The 13903-nt window shown below is 42.7% G+C and overlaps 1 protein-coding gene and 1 long non-coding RNA gene across 4 annotated transcripts in view; both read right to left on the bottom strand.

The window, feature by feature from the left end:
• LOC127069933 (uncharacterized) overlaps positions 1–5018 on the bottom strand; it is a 91133-nt gene extending 86115 nt beyond the window's left edge. For both annotated transcript variants that reach the window (XR_007783790.1, XM_051007679.1), the window contains exon 1: positions 4795–5018. Coding sequence is in view for 1 of the 2 variants with exons in the window: in XM_051007679.1 (XP_050863636.1) it covers positions 4795–4976 (182 nt within the window). In the remaining variant the exon portion in view is untranslated. The remainder of the gene's footprint in view (positions 1–4794) is intronic.
• Positions 5019–6288: 1270 nt separating this feature from the next.
• On the bottom strand, positions 6289–9321 carry LOC127069943 (uncharacterized). Of its 2 annotated transcripts, none has more exons than XR_007783797.1 (4): positions 9109–9321; positions 8689–8880; positions 7377–7517; positions 6289–7307 (listed from the first exon to the last, which is right to left on the bottom strand). It is a non-coding gene; the product is annotated as an uncharacterized LOC127069943 (long non-coding RNA). The 2 variants fall into 2 exon arrangements; XR_007783796.1 differs by having other exon boundaries at positions 7388–7517.
• Between the last annotated feature and the right edge of the window lie 4582 nt (positions 9322–13903).

Raw genomic sequence — 13903 nt, 5'->3', positions numbered from 1 at the left:
CAATTTAACGTAGATCGTTCCGTCTCAAAGGAACCGAACAAAGCTTTTGAGAAAACCTCAAAGCACGCTCATGATTCTCCGCATAGAAGAGAGAACGATATTTCTGGCACGAAAGCCAAGATCGCGAGAAAACGAAGCCACCCCCGCTTTCTACAACGAAACCAAGGCAACGTCGTCGTCGTCGTCGTCGTTGCCGTCGTCGTCGTCGTCCTCTTCGTCGTCGTCGTCGTCGTAGTCGTCGTAGTCGTCGTAGTCGTCGTCATCGCCATCGTCGTCGTAGTCATAGTTGTGGTTGATGCGTCGCGCGCCTACTTACCGGCGCATAAATCAGAATTATTACGAAGCTATTAGCGTTCCGGAGTAACACCGGTACGTGTCCTTCGTGTCGTTGAAGTACGCCAGACTCAACGTCCACCTTCAGACTTTCCCACTCCTCAAAAACCCGGCATTCCCTATTTCCCCTCTCCTAACATCTGTGACGGCTCTCGGGGTATAGGCAATAATTAATCATTTCGCGAAAAAGAGAGGAAGAGGAGGATAAGGAGAGTAAGAGAGAGAAAGAGAAAGAAAAGGAGAGAGAGAGAAAGATGGTCGAGAAGGAAAGAGAACAGAGAAACGACACGCACGTGTTCCAGAGAGGTATGTGGAAGCTAGAATGAGAGCGTAAAGGAGCACGAGCGTGAAAGTGTAAGCTTCATAGTATAGGTGAGTGCAACGGATGTGAGGGCGAGAGAAGAAACAGAAAGAAAGAAAGAAAGAAAGAAAGAAAGAAAGAAAAGAAGAGAGAGAGAGAGATGTGAATATCAAAATGTTTCGACCTGTAAGTATAATATAATACACAAGAGAATGAATTTGAATGAAAAAAAAGAAAAGAAAAAAAAAATGTTCAAGTCGTCAGATCATCTTGAGATAATTATTTTTAATCGATCAGAAACGATAGATTTCTGCGACCGAATCGAATCGAATCGATTGCTAGAAGACGACAGAGGATAACTTCGACGTAGGGAAAAAAGGCTCGAGGATTAACAAAACGTACAATCATATACGGTAGGTCTTCGTCTCTGTTCGCGAGAATGTCAACTTAGGCGAGGATCGGCCAAGTATGTGTATCGCGTACTGACGGATGAATTAAGCTCTAGGCTTTAAGTCCAGCGCTTAGCCCATCAATGTCATCTCCTCGAGAGCTCAGTCCCTTCAGACTTATCGGACGGTACAGCAAACGGACTCTCGCTCCCTGTGTATGGGAGCGAGAGCTAGACAACAGCCACCCCTTGCGGCACAGCGGCATCGCGGATTTCCACGTCGGATGTCGCGGCGTCGGCCCACCTACGAAATCGCGGAAATGCCATAATATCATTCGACCACTTCAAATCTTCCTAAAATCTTCCAGTGAAATCGTCGCCAGGTTGATCGGTTTGCCGAATAAAATAATTTGAAGAATCCTAGATAAAACAGTTCCCAAACGAGAATTCGTTCTATCCGTAATTGTAAACTTTAGTTTCGGATTAATCAAATCAAGATATATGGTTGAAAACATATGTTAGAGGATTAAAAAACGCGTGGATGAATATAAACGTTTGTCACGAAGAAACAAACAAGTTTCGTCTTTCGATTATTACGTTCGAGCAATAATAATGGAGAATTGTTAGAAGTGAATTTCGCATCTCCGAGGCATGTCATTTTCGCCAGAGTTACCTTGTATACGAGTAAGAGTCGTCAAGAAGAAGACTACCAGCCGCCGAGTCGCCTCGAGTCAAAGTCTCGGCCAAGCAGAATAGAATGTCTACGTGAATGGTCTGCTTCTGCTTCTGCTTCTGCTTCTACTTCTGCTGTTGCTGCTGCTGCTGGTGCTGCTACTGCTGCCATCTTTACCCACCGTTGCCTTTGCCACCGTGGAAGATGTGCGTCTATCTCTTCGCGTAACAAAGGCATGCTACATGCCAACGTATACAAGCGTGTCACTCGCAGGTAAATGTTTGTTGAACATCCATCGTTTGCCTGGAAACCGATATGTACACTTCTTTCCTTAAATCATCATCCTCTTGCTTCTTATATATCGATAAGTATATCATGGAAAATAATAACAAAAAAGTATCATCGAATGATTCGAACGATCGATATAATTCGTCCATCATTTTTTCCTTTTACCTTTTCGATGCAAACTCTGTCTCTCTCTTTCTCTTTCTCTCTAGTATAGAAAAATACAATCTCGATGATTATAGCAATTATCTAAAAGTTCTCGATGGATGATATTAACGATCCGCACACCTAAGTGTTAATAATTTAGATAGGAAAAGACAGAAGAATAAATCGTAAAGTCGGAATGTTATTCAGTAATTCGTGCGGAATTATTGAGAGAAAGTGAGAGGAAGAAGAACGAAGAGAGAAAGAAGCCGACGGTGATTCAGTCGTAATAATTGTCGGACATAGACATGTAAATTACGCGCGTGGATATAAACGTCAATATGACAGAGAAGACCTGACCGAGGTGAAGCCTTGAAAGAGAAAGAGAAAGAGAAAGAGAGAGAGTAACAGAGAGAGAGAGAGAGAGAGAGAGAGAGAGGAAAGGTGGGCCATTGGTTCCTCTCACCCGCCGACCGGTCAAAGTGAAATCATTAGTTTGCTTAAATCAATGCGCACGTAAATGTCCAAGTTATTTATGTCCCGTCATTACGGAGACGTCTTTCGCGTCCCATTGCCATGTCCCTCGACGACTCACCCCATCTTATGGTTGCCACCTCGCCAAAACTTCTCTTATGTTCTCTCACCGCCAAACACTTGATACGCCTCTTTGATCTTAACAAATTAAAATCCAATATTTAAGTTAAGTTTTCGTGGATACCCGTCTATCGTTAATACCGTTTATATTCCTGTCATGGGAAATCGTCGTAAGATAAAAAAAAGGAAGGAAAGATAAAGATGACAGATGGATGGATGGATGGATGAATTAGAGAGAATAAAAAAATAATTAAATTTCTTTATAAACGTAGAAATGAACGAAAAGTATACTACGAGAAAATAACGTGGATAATAGTCATTAAAATTTGAATATCGTGAACGACATGGAGATCAGATTTCAAGAAAAACGAATATCTCTTCCTTCAAGTATACTTCGTGCCATCTTAGTATTCTCTTTGATCGTATTCTAACGTCTGGCATCTTACTCGACGTATGAAGTTCGGTTCGTTGCGAAAGCGAAATCTACGGGATTCATCGTCGTCTATGTCCGTGTTGCGGTTGGGATAGTAAAGTCACAAAATTGAACGATGTTATACCCGCGCTAAATGTTTGCCACGTTGTCGCGTAAACAGTAATGAAGCATTTCGAGATATACAACGCCATAAAATAGTCCAACGAAAATGGCAAACGCTCCTCCCATCGTGTTATCTCTTTCTCTCTCTCTTTCTCTCTCTATTTCTTTCTCTCCGTCTCTGTCTCTCCGTCTCTCGCACTACCCGTGCAATCTTCAATCACGAAGATTATCGATATAAAACTAATTCCTACCTCTTAAAACCGTACGATTGTCACTCTGACGATTATTGTCATTATCATTATCGATATCATATTAATATTTCGTATTATATGTAAATACGTCGAAACACGAGAGAACGAAACGATACGATGTTCGAAAAATATCTCTTCATCTCTTTAGTCTTGTTCCTTTTGAAAAAAAAAAGAAAAGAAAAAAAGATCGACCGAACGACGCACGGTAGCCTTTGTAAGATGCTCGTAGACAAGGTGAGAGCCATGTTCGCGGGTTATTCCCGATGCAACGTGACACGGTTCTCATCCGATACTCGGATAGGAGGAGAACCGATCGACTCGATCGGTTGGAATCCTCACGAAGATAGACGCGTCTACTAATAGGATTGATGGCCACGGTTACACCGTCCAGATATCCTTGGGATTTCTACGAAATCCTTTAAATAACACCACTTAAAGCGATCCCGTGGAGAGGAACGTGACACCCGGACTAAACGCGATCGGCCATACGTCCGTTCGACTTCGTTCCGAACCACCATAACTGCCGCTACTACTACGCACTTGACGTTTCCCGTAATCCCTTCGAGTGGTGGCTCGTCTGGATCTTGGATCGAACGTCTCGAGCACTTGGGAAACCGATTTCATGTTCGTTTTGATATCCATTATACGTCGAGTTTATTTATTTCTTTTCTTTCCTTTTTTCGTCGTTGTTGGTCCATTCGACGAACGATCAATGGCGGATAGGAGACGAAAAGAAAAAAAAAAGACACTTGATTGGACGTTTTAAAAAGATCGAAAGAGACAGCTAGTTACAATCCTTTCGTTGGTCGTTCGATATCACTGATAATTACGTTGGTAAGTCACTGTTAACGAGTAAACGAAACTTAAACATTTATTATTCCTATATTAACCTGATTGAACGTTATGCCTGAGTAAAGAATTCTCGACGGTGTTTATCGTGAAAGAGGAGCACGATTGAAGAGATGATCGCACGACCAGGTGCCAGGACTTATGTACGATCAAGAAAGAGATAGAGATAGAGATAGATAGATAGATAGACAGACGGACGGACGGAGAGAGATAGAGATGGATAAAGAGAGAGAGAGAGAGAGAAAAGGCGGCACGAACGAACGGCAGGATGCAGAAACGAATGGCAGGATGCCAGGATAGCAGTCACCTTCGAGTCACGTACATAACAAATGATTGCGGGACTGGCCAAGAGTAAGAAAGAAGATGCAAGAGAAGAAGGAGGTAGAAAAAGAGGGAGAGAGAGAGACGGACTGAGAGAATCGAGAGGAGAGCCGCACGTACCGTGGCGTACGATCTGTTGGTGGTCCGTTGCTTCGGGCGTCGCATCGTTTGTCAAGTCGTCGATATGCCGATCCCGCGGCTCGATTACCATATTTTAACGCCAGCGTTGTTGGCACGCCACCGGCTACCGGAATCCCTCTAAAGCCTTGCATCCTCCTTCTCCTCCTTCTCATCCACCTCATCTTCTCTTCTTCTTCTTCTTCTTCTTCTTCTTCTTCTTCTTCTTCTTCTTATATAGCTTCTTCTTCCACGTACGATTAGAAATTTCGTTCGAAGGATAGATAATAGTCTCTCTCCGTTGGTTGTAATAAAAACATAAAAATGTAAGAAACAAAAATTATTAGCACGGATAAGAGATCATTTTGATAATTATGAATGTAAGAGAGAGAGAGAGAGAGAGCATTCTTTTATTATCGAAGAAGAAAGGCCAGAAGAACGTACAGCGTCATCTTTTATAGATATATATATACAAAAGATATCAGAGAATCTGTAGGTCTACTTATTATTTATTTATTTACTTATTTATTTCTCTCTCTCTTTCTCTCTCGTTTGCACGCATCTCTCGTGGCATACCTTACCCGAGAAAAACGTGGGAGTAAGGTTAGGACGTCCAGGTTTGCTGAGCCGAGTTGCGGCGACTCGGAGTATACGTCTCGTCGTGTAGGGATGAGTAGTCAATTTCCTTTCAGCGACACCGGCTGACATCGACGGAGGCGACGGGACCATTTATAACAGGCGCTAATAGATCCCCGGGTAAGCTGGCGTGAGGCCGTTTTACAGGTTTTCCGTCAACATCGGAATACATCAGAGATATATACCGGGTGCCCCGGTCCTGCACACCCTCTGTTGGCTAATGGTCGTCGACGTCTACTCCTTCGTCCTTGTCCTTGTCTATGTTTTCACCACTTCTCTCTCTCTCTCTCTCTCTCTCTCTCTTTTTCCTTCTCTCTTCAACTTTTACTCATCCACCTTCTCTAACTCCTCGTATGTCCGTCCGTCCTCTGAAACGCGAACCTCGACACTCTCTACCTCTGTATATCTGTGTCTCGCTCTCTCTTTCTCTCTCTCTCTCTCTCTCTCTCTCTCTCTCACTCTGTCACTCTTTCACCCTATCCTTCGACGTACCGTCCCTTTAACGCCCATCCGATAGGAGAATCGTTTTCCTCGGTTGAAAAATCGACGATATCCGACAAATTTGTCGGCTACAACCCTCGGTCTCTTTTCACGGACCATAAAAGCATTTACCGTTCCCCTCTTCTTCGACTTATAGTACCAACTTTGAAACGAGGAGTTTCCCGTTCGATTGGAAAGTCTTTAGGAGAGATTTCGAGATAGCATTCTTTGGGGTCCTTCGAATGGTAAAAGGGACGTCTAACAGACCGAGTACAAGCTTTTGTGTAACGATTTCGAAAGGTAAAAGTCGATTCCCTTGGAACCACGCCTTTTATTATTTATACAATCGTTAAAATAAATATCAAATGCAAGCAAGGTCCTTTGGTATAATAAAAAGAAACGCAAAAATTACTTATTCGACTTGTAACTACTTGTATTCCTCGAGGAGGACTCTCTACCATCACTCACGTATACTTGCGCAATGTAAAAAAGAAAAGAAAAGAAAAGAAAAGAAAAGAAAAGAAAAGAAAAGAAAAGAAAAGAAGAAAAAGAAGAAGTAAAGAAAAAAGAAGAAAAAAGAAAGAAATCCACGATGATATTCGACGAATATCTCGCGGCTCGCATATCCATCGTCGATGCTCGTATAGTTGTTGTGTAGAGATAATCGCGCCGGTAGCCATTGCAGAAAAACGAGAAAAAGAGAGACTGAAGAGAGAAAGAGAAGGAACGGTCTTAGTTACTTGAATATGATCGAGTATCAACGGGCAGACCGCGCCAACAGTGATCCTGAGCAGCAGCAGCAGAGGCTAGTAAATGACTCCACCGAGCGAAAGTTGGTTGGCATTGACAGCAGATTGAAATCATTGACTTGGCCGTGTCCGCGTTCACCGGCCTTTTACCAAGCGATATCAGATAGCGTGGAACTGATAGACGACGCACCTCCTCTACCGTCTCTCGGCACTTTGGTGGAAGTCATTTTGTGCTACTCCATCTCTACCTCCACCTTTACCTCCATCTTCATCTTCCTCCTTCTTTTCTTCTTCTTCTTCTTCCTCCTCCTCTTCGTCGTTGTGTAGTATGAAATTTAAGAAGACACTAGCACACATCGTTGCGACCGATCCTTTCGTTTTATTCCCGCGCGATAAACGCTGGCAGCATGATGCATGACGTACCTCGCGTAATAATTCGTCATGACTTTTGCCCATTCGTCATTCACTCCATGGAAATGGTCGACGTTCGATGTAAAAGTACGGTAGAGAACGATGGAGGAACACGAGTTTCTACTACCGAATGATCGGAATAAACAGCCTTCTCCTCCTCCTCCTTGGACTCCTTTCCTTGGTTCGAGCTTTAATGGATCCGTCGGTAATGAAGGTGAATATAAGCAAGCCATCGATGACCTTCGAAAAAGAAGGTCTTTTACTCGGTTACTTTTAAGTGATCGTCAAAGTGAAATTATTATCGACTACCGAACGCTTACTCCTCTCGTCTTGCGTAAAGGAAAAATCGTTTAATAATCGTCCTCCTTGGACCGATCAGACACATCCATGTAATGGAATTACTCTCGGTATTTATTATTGAACATAAAATTGAATTCTCCCCTTCGAAATCTGTAACATTACGTTCGTTAATACCGACATGATTTCTCTCTCCGTGATATCAAAACACAGCTGTGCATACAGCGGTTAAAGCCAAAATAAAAAGATCGAGATACGGCGTCGAGAAATCGAAGACGATCTCAAACGGAAAAAGAGAGATGGAGAAAAGGATAGAGAGAGAGAGAGAGAGAGAGAAAGAAAAAGAGTGAAAAAGGTTGCAGAGAAGCTGGTTGCAGGCCAAACGATTATCATGAGACGTCGATACTTGAGTCAAGTAGTCGACGATGAATCTTCAATTCTCATAACGTCGACCCCGTCGTCCCGTGGCTTCAATCGACGTCGATTGGAGTGGTCGCAACGATTCCATCGAGCAAGCATCTCGGTGGTGGTCACCTTTGGTGGTCTGAAATTCTTTACACTCGAAATTACATTCACTAAGTGGAAATCGGCCGACTACTTCGTTTGCGCTGGCAATCAGCCTCCGAACGCAGCTTCTCTCTCTTGAATCTTCCACGAGTGGAGGAAGTCCCTTTTTTCTTTCTTTCTTTCTTTCTTTCTTTCTCTTTATCTTTTCTTCTTTCTCTTTCTCTGTCTTTTCTTTCTTTTTCAAGATAACCTTCGTCGCTGATCAAACGCTCATCGAATACTTGATTTTAACGTACCCATAATTATTGAAGTATAAGATTAAATATCGAAACGATTCTTAGAAAATTGAAATTGAAAGATAATCGGATCGAATCGTATTTTATTTTGTCCGAGAAAAGAAACCTTTTTAATTTGCATTTGCTCTTCATCGTCACGAGGACCGCGTTACTTCTTTTTTCATGTTACGATATTCCCTCTCCATTCGTCGTTTATTTTAACCGATCGAAAATATTTGTTGAAATAAGATTTATTAAAAGGAAATAAAAATTGCGAGAGATATATAAAATTCGAAATGAGAGTTACTGCCGATGATTCGGTACAAAAACCTACGAACGCCTCCGTATCGAAAGCTAATACTGCTCGATCATTGTTAGCAAGAACCCGTTCGAGCTTCGGGTACCATTCTTTCTAAACGAAAAGAAAAAAAAAAGAGAGAGAGAGAGAGAGAGAGAGAGAGAGAGAAAACAAAGAAATAAAAAAAGAAAAAGTTGGCAGGAATCCACCCGTTAAATCGCCGATTACTCGCCCGCTGATTTACCCAAATTGGAAATTTTCTGCTCAATTTCGTCATTTGCTCGAACGATTTGGTTCCAATTAATACGTCACACGTGTATCTCCGATCATTCGAATTCGTTCGAAGCGTGAATCCTTTTTCGGCCCTTTTACGAAGGGGACTCTTTGCGTTTCACGATTATTTTATTTATATCGCATTCGTTACGCCTCGATGTATCTACAAGAAAAGAAATATTATTATTTTATGTAACATTTAATTTACAAATCAATCGTAGATTGATTTATCTGTTAAAAGTTGGAAGATGTTTTGACTCGAGGAGATTCATTCATGAACGATACGACGAGTCAGTCCGGGACATTATACATTTTAAAAAGAACTCCATACAGATTCGTATAATTATACTTTTGAGGATGAACAGTAATCGACAATAACGAGATCCGCTACCGTTTTTATTGTTGCCAGAGTGTCAACGTCTCTCGACCACGAGTCATCCTCTCTCTTTCTCTCTCTCTTTCTCTTTCTTTCTTTTTTTTCTTCACATTTGTTCCTTTTTCGCTGTCGGAGAGCCCTCATCATCTCTTCTACCAAAGTCACGTCAGGAACTGCTGGCAGAATAAGGGCCGATGTTTGCTTCGTCACTATTTTGTTTATTCCTTCTCACGGGCACACCCTTCTTTCCTCTCCCCGTTCCACCCCACTCCACCCCCCTTTTTCGATGCATATACGTATATCTATATCCCATGTCGATCGAAAATCTCCTGTCTGCGCGTGAACGTTCTAAACTGTATTCGTCCCAACTGTTTCTTTTTCTTCTTACCTTATGGTCATTTGAAAAAAACAGAAAGAAAAAACTTTTAAAAATATATAAAAACCAAGTAAAACGAATATATCTCGATTAATTCTCGTATACGATATTCAAAGCGAAAGAGAGAGAGAGAGAGAGAGAGAGAGCGTCTGAATGTCCATGTACGTATACAAGTACGAGTCCTCGCTCTTAATTACCATGCTTGCATCATAAAAAGTAATGAAAAGTAAGCTTAATAACAACGTTGCAGCTGATTCATTGTGAAAAGTGAATAAAAATAAAAGTGGCCGGGTTACATACGTTATTATCGAAGTGGTAACACGATCCTTGCCGTCGAACGAAAAGAATAATTACCAAGTCAGGATCGACGACCGACTCTCTCATCGATCGATCGATCGATGATCGACTCTCTCATTTCTCGAGTCGCATATCGATAAAAAATTATTCGACGTAGAATTATTCATAATACCTTTCCACGATATCGACGCGAAATCGTAGCCGTTCATTACTCTCTCTCTCTCTCTCTGTCTCCCTGTTTTTCTCTCTTTCTCTCCTCTCGTTCCTCTCTCCTCTCACAGGCTTCGTTTTATACTCGATATGATCTGCCTCGAGTGAATGGACCAAGCCGGCTTGCTCTTCTTCTGGTAACAACGACGTCTTAAGCTGCTTGGGTGCATTGTTGCTGCTAATGGGCCTGCAGCCGCTCCACGGCTACCGAGCGCAGCCTAATTATGATTTATAGTCCTCGTACCTACAGCATCGGGCATCGAACGTCCCTCCCCTCACCCCACTCGCTGTCTCTCCCCATCGTCCCTCACCTTCCAACGCGCCACGATTCCGACCATGGTAACTTCGTCCTTGTGTGTAAACCGTTCTGTGCGCATCCTGTCCATGTCCACGTTCATGTCCACGTCCATGTCCACGTCCACGTGATAACTTTTGCATAAGAACGCTTAACCATAAGTCTCGCTTTAACAAGGACACACACCGCTCGTGCCATTCCTCAAACTTGACTCCCGTGAACCCTCTTTTAACCTCCTCCTAACTAAACTATCCTCCAAAGGATATTCGCTGAATCACCGATTACCGAACACACCGGACGAGCTCTTTGATCTAATTCCTTTCGAAAAGTTTTCCTTTTATGGAGAAAGTAGAAAACCAGTAGTAGTAGTAGTAGTAGCGGAACAAGACCAAAAGATATAATAAGTCATGAGAGACAATAAAAGTCTTACTCGAAATTCTAGGACAATGACGAGCGAAAGTTTTGAAAGTCTTTTGAGGTAAGATCACCACCACCACCATCACCACGAACGGTAAAGAAGCACCAAACATCACCAACAAAACCATTACCACTACCATGGGAGAATACTGCTCGACCCTTCTGATTATGCTCCTAAATTCGAGACAATAAGTTATAAATATTGAAATTTGCCGGTCGCTTCAACGGACCGCCCTCTTATTTTTCTTCTCTCTTTTTGAAGAAAGAAAGAAATACACACACACAGAGAGAGAGAGAGAGAGAGAGAGAGAGAAAGGGAGAGCGAGAGAAACGAAGGGTCGATGGTATTAGGCGACTAGACCTTCTCGCCCACGACTTCTTCTTCTTCTTCTTCGTTTCCGTTCGCATCGTGTAGGCATCATTAGACGTAATCGAACTTAAGACGCATCTCCTCTCTCTCTCTCACTCTTTTGAAGAAGAAGAAGAAGAAGAAGGTGTGCCGACACGAAGGAGAGGCAACGCCGATGCATCACGATACCTCTTCTTGTCCCTTCACCACCGCCAAATTCGTACCATTCTCTCTAAGAGAGCTCGACCGGTTCGCTTCGGTTCGGTTCGGTTCGGTTCGGTTCGGGTACGGGAGAACTTCCGCTCCTTCGAAAGATACATCCTTCCTACCTTGCATCTTTCCTGTCTCCTTTGGGTGTGTCTTTTATATCGCGAAAATGATGCCCGAAATGTCGGGATTGATCCTGAAACTAATCGATTATATGAATTATCATAATTGACAGATTTTTAATCGAAGAAAATGCTAATAATAATCGCGCATAAATTTCAGATAAAACGTGGAAGAAATACAAAAGAGGACAGGAAAGAAAAAAGGAAAGATAGATAAATTAATAAATAAATAAAAAATGAAGAAAGAGGGAAGGGAGAAATTTATGAAAAGGAACAAGGTTGAGGATTTGAAAATTCGTGGTCCTTTCGAATTTGGTTAAATTCATTGTAGTAGTAGTCGTAGTCGTAGTTGTTGTCGTTGTCGTCCTCGTCCTCGTCCTCGGCCTCGTCGTCGTCTCCTCTCGGCACGTATATAACTGCGCATAAGCGAAATTTATACCGGGCGATTTGATTACCGCGATATAAACTTGATGCGGACTCGGACGACAAGACGGGAGCATACATCACCGGAACGCGGTTCGGTGGTACCCATCCTCCTCTTCCTCCTCCTCCTTCTTCATCTCCCGTTCCTTCTTCTTCTTCTTCTTCTTCTTCTTCTCTATCTACCTCATCGTATCGCTCACCGGCATCCATCGAGTTATCTCACGAATTTCTTTCTTTTTCCATTCCTTCCTTCCAAGTCCTACAAGAGATCACTGTCCTCCCCTTTCTCCCTCCCACACTCCTTCCCTAAAATCACAAATATCATGAAAAATTAAATAGAAAGTTCGCGATACCCGATAACGATGTAATACAATATCGAATTGCGAAAAAAAAACGATAATCTCATTCGTCCAAAGAAACTTGGGAGAAATCAAAAATTAAGAAATACAGAGATCGCTGATCGCAAACGTGTTACACGAGGTATTGCATTTTGGAGGTTTCGTTTACAGTTCAAAATGGTTTCTTAAAACTGTTCTAGATTTCGATCGTCTTGAATACTCCTTCTTCTTTTCGCTGTGTTCTTTTTTTATCTTCCTTTTACTTTCTCTCTCTCTCTTTGTTTCTCTTTCTCTCTTTTTCTTGCTCTGTCTCTTTCTATTTCTACCAAGACGACCGACCGACCGACCGACCGACCGACCGACCGACCGACCGACAGACCGACTCTTCTCCCTCGTGCCGCACGTTTCAGTTCGTAAACGAGATAACGAGATCAAATTTATGGTACCAGATCTCCAACGAGAATATGATAATCGCGGCTAATGCCGAATGCTCGTGGTGTTAAGGAGCGTAGTTTCTTCCCTTCCCTTTTTCTGACCTTTTCTTTTTTTTTTCTTTCCTTTCCTTTTCTTTCACTTGTTCGAGATCGATGAATTAAGAAAAGAAAAGAAAACTTCATAACGTGATACACATTCCCTCGTAATAATTATAACTAAAATAAAAATCATTCGAAGAACGCATCGTTCTCGTTCGACGTTCGATTAAAAAAAGTAAAAGGTTTCAATAAATTAATACGATTCATTTCCGTGGACGAATTCGGTAAGCTGAAGTTGAAACTAAACGGAGGTTAGCGTTTCTTCGAGGAGCCGTTCTCCAACATTTTATTATTCAAGATCGTAAACACACGTTTGTATATACACATACGCGCGCACACATGTATATAAATATACTGGTGCCGGTGAAATCTTTATTTGGAATCATTCCAAGAACAATAACGTATCTTCCCGCTTACCGTCGCGCTGACTCTCTCTCTCTCTCTCTCTCTCTCTTTCTCTCTCTGTATTTCTTACGTTGATCGCGCCACAACCACTGGCCCAAGTCATCCCACCATCGCCACCAACCAGCATGATCTGAACGCGGTAAGCGCAGCGCCAAAATAAAACTAAACGTAACCCAGTTATTTTCTGTTTGCGCTTTGCCGGCCCGATGATCTCGAGGAGATATGATGTGGGCTGCTGGGAAGTGTGGGGAGGAGTGGGGAGGGCCCTCTCTCGGGGCCTCCTCTCCTTTCTCTCTCTCTCTCTCTCTCGCTCTTCTATCTCTTTCCCTCGTTGTTAGTGCCGGCACGCGTGTATCATCGTGCATATAAATCAGTCGGCGAGGATCAGATAGGATTTCAGAAATATAAAATACACGGCGATATTAAAAAACAAAAGGAGGCAAGGCCAGAACTGGCCGCGACGTTCAAGAAGCCTCGGCTGCGACTCTAGAAGGAAAGAAAGAAAGAAAGAAAGAAAGAAAAAGAGATCTGATTGGGGCAGAGATGAAAAAAGTAGGAAGAGAGGTAAGAGGGTGGTTGTCGGCATACAGTGAGACAAGAGAGACACTCTCGTGATTAGTGACCACGATTCTCTTCGCGATTACAACTTGTTTACGCGAATTTCGGGCTAATTTATACTCGCTCGGCGAAACGACGAAAATCACTGGTTGGAAAAGAAGAGGGAGGGACGCACCATCATCATGTAGAGCTGTAGAGCTCGCCGAGAGGCGAAAAGTAGTTCGATCAGATTCCGAGGGAGGCCGGTTACGCGGAAAGATAGCCGAGATAGGACGACGAT

The sequence above is a fragment of the Vespula vulgaris genome, chromosome 17 (assembly GCF_905475345.1).
Source record: "Vespula vulgaris chromosome 17, iyVesVulg1.1, whole genome shotgun sequence".
In the NCBI taxonomy this organism is placed as follows: domain Eukaryota; kingdom Metazoa; phylum Arthropoda; class Insecta; order Hymenoptera; family Vespidae; genus Vespula; species Vespula vulgaris.
Note: the sequence above shows the minus strand (reverse complement) of the source record. Positions and strands in the feature narration are given on the sequence as shown.